The sequence below is a fragment of the Petaurus breviceps genome, unplaced genomic scaffold (assembly GCF_028583685.1).
Source record: "Petaurus breviceps papuanus isolate PSGF00001 unplaced genomic scaffold, PetGlider_PUasm1.0 225, whole genome shotgun sequence".
Lineage (NCBI taxonomy): Eukaryota > Metazoa > Chordata > Mammalia > Diprotodontia > Petauridae > Petaurus > Petaurus breviceps.
In genome coordinates this window covers 15,620,332-15,627,518 of record NW_027185889.1, presented here as the reverse complement: position 1 = coordinate 15,627,518, position 7,187 = coordinate 15,620,332, and the positions used below count along the sequence as shown (strand labels likewise).

The 7,187-nt window shown below is 40.3% G+C and overlaps 1 protein-coding gene across 1 annotated transcript in view; it reads left to right on the top strand.

The window, feature by feature from the left end:
• The window catches only part of FGD6 (FYVE, RhoGEF and PH domain containing 6), a 180,385-nt gene that overhangs the window by 122,944 nt on the left and 50,254 nt on the right, over nt 1–7,187 (top strand). Inside the window, exon 8 of the mRNA XM_069095179.1 lies at nt 5,391–5,478. Within this exon, the coding sequence (XP_068951280.1) occupies nt 5,391–5,478 (88 nt within the window). The remainder of the gene's footprint in view (nt 1–5,390; nt 5,479–7,187) is intronic.

Sequence of the window (7,187 nt, the reverse complement as noted above, 5' to 3'; positions counted from 1 at the left end):
CACACACACACCCTTCCCTTAAAACAAGGAAAAACCAATTAACAAAACCCACCAATACAGACAGCATCTGTATCATGTTGTAGGATGCCAAGAAAAAGATTACGTGAATTGGTACAAAGTGAAGTAAGCAGAACCAACAAAATGTAAATGGAAAACATAATCAAACATAATAAAAATATTGCAAAATCATATAGAGATCAAAAAGAGATGTAAAAAAATACCTTTTCCCTATTCTTTTGCTGATGTTGGGGGATTTCGGGGGTAGGATTTACAGATGTGGAATATTGCATAAAATGTCAGATGTTTTCCTATGTGTTGATCAGTTTTGCTGAATTCCTCTCCCCCCTTTTTTCTTTTTCTTTTTCAAGAATAATTTTTTGTAAAAGGGATGGCTCTCTGGGAGAGAGTAGAGGGAAGACTACAAAGACAAATCTAGACAATTTAAAAATAATACACCAGTAAAATAAATATCTATTTTAAAAAAATTCTTCCCTTGGAACAACTAGGTTGTACAGTGAATAGAGCACTAGTCACCAGCCTGGAGTCAGGAAGACCTGGATTCAAATCCAGCCTCGAACACTTAATACTTACTAGCTGTATGACATTGGGCAAGTCACTTAACCCCAATTGGCCTGCCTTCCCCCCTCCAAAAAGGAAAAAAGAGTTATTAAAAATAAATAAAATTCTTCCCTCTTAGTATACAAGCTCTCTAGTGAAAAGAGGGAAATATATTTCATCACATTCAGTTTCATCTGATTTCTGATGTTTCCTTGTATTATTCTTGTTTACAGTTTTGAAATCATAGTATATTTTGTCTTGATTCTGCATTCCTTGCTCTGCATCTGATCATATAAGTCATCCCTTGATTCTCTAAATTCCACATATTTATCATTTCTTAAGATGCAGTGATATTTATTTATTTATTTTTGCTTTTTGGAGATGGGAAGGTAGTGCAGTTGGGGTTAAGTGACTTGCCTAAGGTCACATGGTAGTTTTGTGTTAAGTGTTTGAGGCTGGATTTGAACTCAGGTCCTTCTGACTCCAGGGCAGGTGCTCTATTCACTGCACTGATGCAGTGATATTCCATTTTTTATTTATTTTAGAGCAATTGGGGTTAAGTAACTTGCTCAAGGTTACACGGCCAGTTATTTCTGGGTGTGGTGCTAAGTATTAGAGCTCGGATTCGATTCCAGGTCATCCCAACTCTGGGGCCGGTGCTCTTACTTACTTTACCACTAGGCTGCCCCTAAGCAATTGGGGTTAAGTAACTTGCTCAAGGTTACACGGCCAGGTGTTTCTGGGTGGGTGCTAAGTGTCTGAGCCCAGATTCGATCCCAGGTCATCCCGACTCTGGGATCGGTGCTCTTACTTGCTGTGCTAGCTGGCCACCCCAGCAGCGATATTTCATTTGCTGGGGAGATAGAATATTTATTAAGAGTTTACTATGTGCAATCAGTAAACATTTATTAATCACCTTCTGTGTGCTAGGTACTGTGCTAACAAAAAGAGGCAAAAGACAGTTTTTGCCCTCAAGGAGCATACAATCTAATGGAACTATTCCAAGCCTATTATGTTCAAAGATGCCCTTATTATAAAAAAAAAATCTTACCAGGGCAACTAGATGGCACAGTGAATAGAACACTCATCCTAGAGTCAGGAGGACCTGAGTTCAAATCTGATCTCAGACACTTGACCCTTACTAGCTGTATGACCTTGGGCAAGTCACTTAACCCCAATGACCCCTCCTTTCCCCCTCCAAAAAAAATTCTTACTATTGTGCAGTTTTACCATTGTGAATGGTCAAAGATAATTTATTTTTCCCATAACTACTTTGTATTTATTTTTAATTAAAAAAATATATTCTGCATACACTTAAATATATACTTGGTATCTACCCAGTTGTAATATAGGCTTTTTGTGAGTAGGGATTATTTCATTCTTTGTATTTGCATCCCTAGACCCCATTGAACTGTCCTGCATGCAGTAGGCAATTAATAAATGCTTGTTGATTCATGACTGTTAGGTTTGTTTTTTTAAAAGAAAAATATATTTTTAAAAAATGTAGTAATAGGTTATTATAGCATATTCCTATGCCCACACACATCCGGGACTGCCTTCATTCTTTAAATATTTACTATGGTGATGCCAACTGAGATGACTAGTTTTAAAGTGACATAAGGCACTTGAAAGTTACATTGAGTTTTTTCTGTCAGGGAGCCCAGTTAAGAGATTTTTGCTTACTGCAAGATGGGAGGTAATGAGGACTTGACCCTAAGGAGGTGGCTATGTGAGAAGAGGTCCGGTGGGAGAGATGTTGGGGAAATAGAGACAGCAAGATTTGATGAGTGATTGGATGGGTGGGGAGCTGGGAGTTGGAGGTAATGCCAAGGTTATGAATCTGAAGAACAGTGGCTCCTTCCACATAGATGGGGAAGTTTGAAAGAGGTGTGGTCTTGGGGGAAAAGATAATGAGTCCTTGTTTTTGCCATGGTGTTCGAGATGTCTCTAGGTTAGCCAATTTGAAATGTCCATTGAGCAGTTGATCATGAGGGCCCAGAGCTCAGGAGAGAGATGGTAATTCAACCCATGGAAAGAAGCTAATGAGTCATTGAAAGAGCAAAGGAGGGGCGGCTAGCTGGTGAAGTGAATAGAGTACTGGCCAGGGAGTAAGCAGGACCTGAGTTCAAATCTGGCCTCAGACACTTAACCCTTACTAGTCGTGTGACCTTGGGCAAGTCACTTAATCCCAACTGTCCTGCCTTCCCTGCTTCAAAAAAAGCAAAAAAAAAAATGAAAGAGCAAAGGATAGGGGATCTAGGACAGGTCTTTGGAGAACACCCATATTTAGGATATATGATCTAAATAATAGACTAGCAAAGGAGACTGAGAAAGTCAGGCAGGAAGATTACCAGGAGAGAGTAGTATCATGAAAGCCCAGAGAGAAGAGACTGTCAAATCGGGAAGAGAATGGTTGGCATTGTCACCTCTAGCAAAGAAGGCTTGAAAAAAAAATGATCAGATTTGGAAGTTCGTTGGACACTTCTCACTTTGAACAGAATTGTTTCATTTGAGTGATGAGATTGAAAGCCAAGTGAGGGAGAGATGTAGAAATGTAGGTGATGAGGTGGTACCTCAAAACCAACTTCAATTTTTGTTTTGTTTATTTTAGGAATTTTCCTGAGGAAGAGAGGAGAAATATATAGGATATTATAGTAAAATAAAAATCCATTTTTGTCTTAGATTTTGATTAGTAGATACTTTCCTCTTTCGCTATTTTAGGTGAAAAGTGGGTATTTTCAGCTTTGTGATTAGAAGTGCAAAGATTTATAAATCTTAATATGTTGCTGGTTTCTTGGGATACAGAGTTTGGTGAAAAAGCTTTACATGTGAAGTTAATTTCTCATTTTTCCCCCACATTTCCCACCCCTTTAAATTTTTCTCCTTTAAAAATAGAGAGTTGATTTTGGCTACTGCAAAAAAATCCTGATTCAGATTTCAACACTACCAAATGACCTCTTCTGTGGCCCTGAGATTGTTAGCTTTCTCGATTACTCAATTTCCTCTGTGGTGAAATCGGGGCATTGTTGGCAGGTTGCCTTTCCGAAGTCTAAATAGATTGGATAAAAGGTACTATGCTCTTTTTAACATGTGATGTTTTTATATTACATTGTCATAATTAGGTCCTCAGCAACCACAAATATGAGAGGTAGTGTAGAAAAGAGAATTTGAATAAAGAACACCTGGGTTCAGATCCTTCCTCTCTGGGCCTCAGTTTCTCTGTCTGTAAAATGAAGGATTTGGACTAGCCAATCTCTGAGGCCCCTTTCAGCTCTAAATCTATGATTCTAAGGACATTATGAATTCCATTAATATGGCATTTATTCCTCATTTTTGCCTCTTTCCTTTTTCTTCCTCCCTTCCTTCACGGTCCAAATCAATTGCCTCTTCTACTAAGCTTCTTTGGATTTTCTTCTTCCTCCAGTCTGTCATTGTATTTGCCATAAACCCAGCCTTCTTTATTGCCTCCTCTGCCTTTTTTCATACTGGCACATTTCCCTGTCTGCTAAATTGTAAGCTTTCTGAGAACAGGCGGCCTACCGCCGCCTCATACTCGTTGCCATGACCTGGGCTCCAGACGGTTGGCGTTTTTGACATATTGTGCATGACTTCACATGTATAATTGATTTCATGTTGCTTGCCTTCTCTATAGGTTCAGGAAGGGCTGGAGGGAGGGAAAGAATTTGGAACTAGAAATCCTAAAAGATGAATATTAAAATGAATAAAACATTAAAAAATAAATGTTTGCTGAACTGAAGGCCCTTTTTTAGAAAAGAGAGGTCACCTAACCATTCAGATAATTCAAGGAAGTTCTTGTACATTCATTTCATTTTGATTTGTTGTTGGGTTTTTTTTCACCCTGCCAACAAAAATATTCACCCACCCACGTTCTAATTCTCTTCTTATATTGGGGGTGGGATTTTGTAGCCATTCTGCCAAGTGATATTCTTCATGCCTGTGGGTAACTAGCCATCTGCAAGGCTACTTTTAGAGTCTTATGTAATTTCAGCAGCACTTCTGCCTTCATTATTGGAATGATTGGGACCATAGATTTTGGTCTAGAAGGGACTTCATCTAGTCCAACTTCCTTCATCTGACCTGTGAATTCCTTTGTTGGGAATATATCTTTGAAAGTGTTATTAGGAACAGGTAAAATGGCCTCAGGACACAAAGGATTTTAGTGGCAGAAATGGGGTTCAATCCCAGGCCATCTGACTTGAGATGGATCCCCTTACCTTCCCACTGTTTTCAAGATTTGCAGAGTTTAAATGACCGTATTTGTAAAGTTAAGTACAAACTCTAAAGTTCCTTAATCTCAGTGATTTTACTTGGGGTACCTTGTGCTTGGAGGGATATTTATATTCTTGTAGTAATTTGCATTTGGAAGAAGTTAATAGAGGAATCTTGAGAAACAAAGATGATCCAGAGAGTTGTCTGGAACTCCCATCTTAGCCATCAAAGTCTGCAATGCTGTGGTTGAGTCTGAACTTGGAAGGTTCTTTCTTCCTTTGGAAAAAGGAGGTGATCAAAAAAGCGGGGAACCACACCCCCTCTCACCCTCTGGCTTGGCTCAGTGAGTGGAGACGCCCACATTCCCTTAGAAATCTGGTATTTGTGGGAAGGAACAGGGCTGAGCCGCCCATCTGGCCTCCACTCATCTCTATTAGAGTAACAGCTGTTGGTTGAAATAAAAACATGTCCACATGTTTGCAAGCGGATGCCCTGGCTGGAGCTGCAGGCCATTTACAAAGTTTAGCTTCTCTCGCTTTCCCATCTGGTTCCTTTGGCTGTTGGGGTTGGTTGATGCTTATCTTGGTTGACTTTCTTTACAGATGAGCCCGAGGTGCGCTAACCTGGCAATAAAGCATTACCTGCTCAAGCCTGTCCAAAGGATCCCCCAGTACAGGCTGCTCCTGACAGGTACCGTTCATTGCCTTCTCCTCTGCCTTTACCTGTTGCCTCCATTTCTCCATTTCTCTTAATTATAGTGCCTTCCCTCTCTCAAAGGGAAGGACATAAGTTTTTTAAAAGCATTTATTAGGCACCTGCTGTATTCCAGGCACTGTGCTAAAGGCCAGAGTGTAAAATGTCCTAATTTCATAGCTATTCCCTTTCTCTCCCACTTGGGTTCTTTATCCATACATTCTCCTTCCTTCACTTTCCCTCTTAGGTGCTTATAATTAGTGTCGTAGGAGATCCCAGAACTAGGGTCTCAGAGGCCATGTAGTCTCCAGGGGTTCTTATTGTTTTATTGTGCAAAGGACGCCTTTGACACATCTGGGAGGCCGCATACTGCTGTTGTCTGTTCCCTAAATTAATTATTGAAGGACAGGCAAAATCTTAGAAGTCAGTAAAATTTTCCCATCCAGTTTCCCAAACCCCTTTAAAACAATCCTGGACCCCAGATTAAAAGCCCTGATCTAATTCAACTCCTGAGTTTTACAGATGGGGAAACTGAGGCAAGGGCCAGTTAAGTGATTGGGTGGTTATGGAGTCAGTGTCAGGCTGGGATTTGAACCCAGATCTGCTGATTTCTTCAGCCATTGTTCTTTCCAGTGGATCGTGTTGCCTCTGTTCCTCTGGTTCTTTTTGCACTTTGAAATTTGGCACAAAGATTACTCCAGAGTTGTTTCTGCTCCTCCCATTTATCCAGCTTCAATGGATTTATGACGTTCCCTTACACCCGTCTGCCACAGTTTAACCACCACCCTCTTTTCTCTTTTGTTGGACATTTGTGTTTCGTGTGTGTGTGTGTGTGTGTGTGCGCGCACGCAAATGATAATGCCTTGAAATTTTTTTCAGCATAAAAGTTGCTGGGTTATTTGTTTTGTTTTTTGTTGTTGGTATCGCTTTCAGGGCCTTTCCCCACCAATAGAATTGGTGGTTGAAGCCTCTCTCTCCTTACTTCATTCTAGCAACCCCTGTGCCTCATAAAGATGTCTTCTGTAAGAAAAGCCCTGAACTTCCTTTTGTTTCCTAGACCCCTTTGGCAGAATCTGGCTAAGCCCCTTTTGGGAATCCTGTTTTTAAGTGCATAAAATGTGGAGGGTCATTTGGCTAGTGGATGGAGTGCCGGGTCTGGAGTCAGGCTGTGTGGTCAGGCAGCTCTATCTTTTTCAGATAAAAGTTGGCCTAGATCAAGGGTTGTTAATTGTTTTTGTGTCATGATCAGACCCCTCGGGCAGTCTGGTAGAATTATTAGAATAACATTTTTTAAATGTGTAAAAAATTTAATTATAATAACCACAAATATTACTATGATAGCTTACATTTTCATAGTACCTACTATGTGCCAGGCACTATGCTAAGTGCTTTACAATTATGATCTCATTTGATCCTCACAACCACCCTGGGAAGTAGGTACCATTATTATCCCCATTTTACAGATGAGGAAACTGAGGCAAACAGAAGCCAAGTGACTTACTCAAGGTCTTACAGCTACTAAGTCTCTGAAACCAGGTTTGAATTCATCTACAGCTAGGTAGAACCCTAGGGCAGCTAGGTGGAACCCTGAGTAGAGTGCCCTGCCTGGAGTTAGCAAGTTGTTATTGTTGAGTCATTTGTCTTTTCAGTCATTTCTCATTCTTTGTGATGTCATTTGGGGTTTTCTTGACAGAGATGCTGGCATG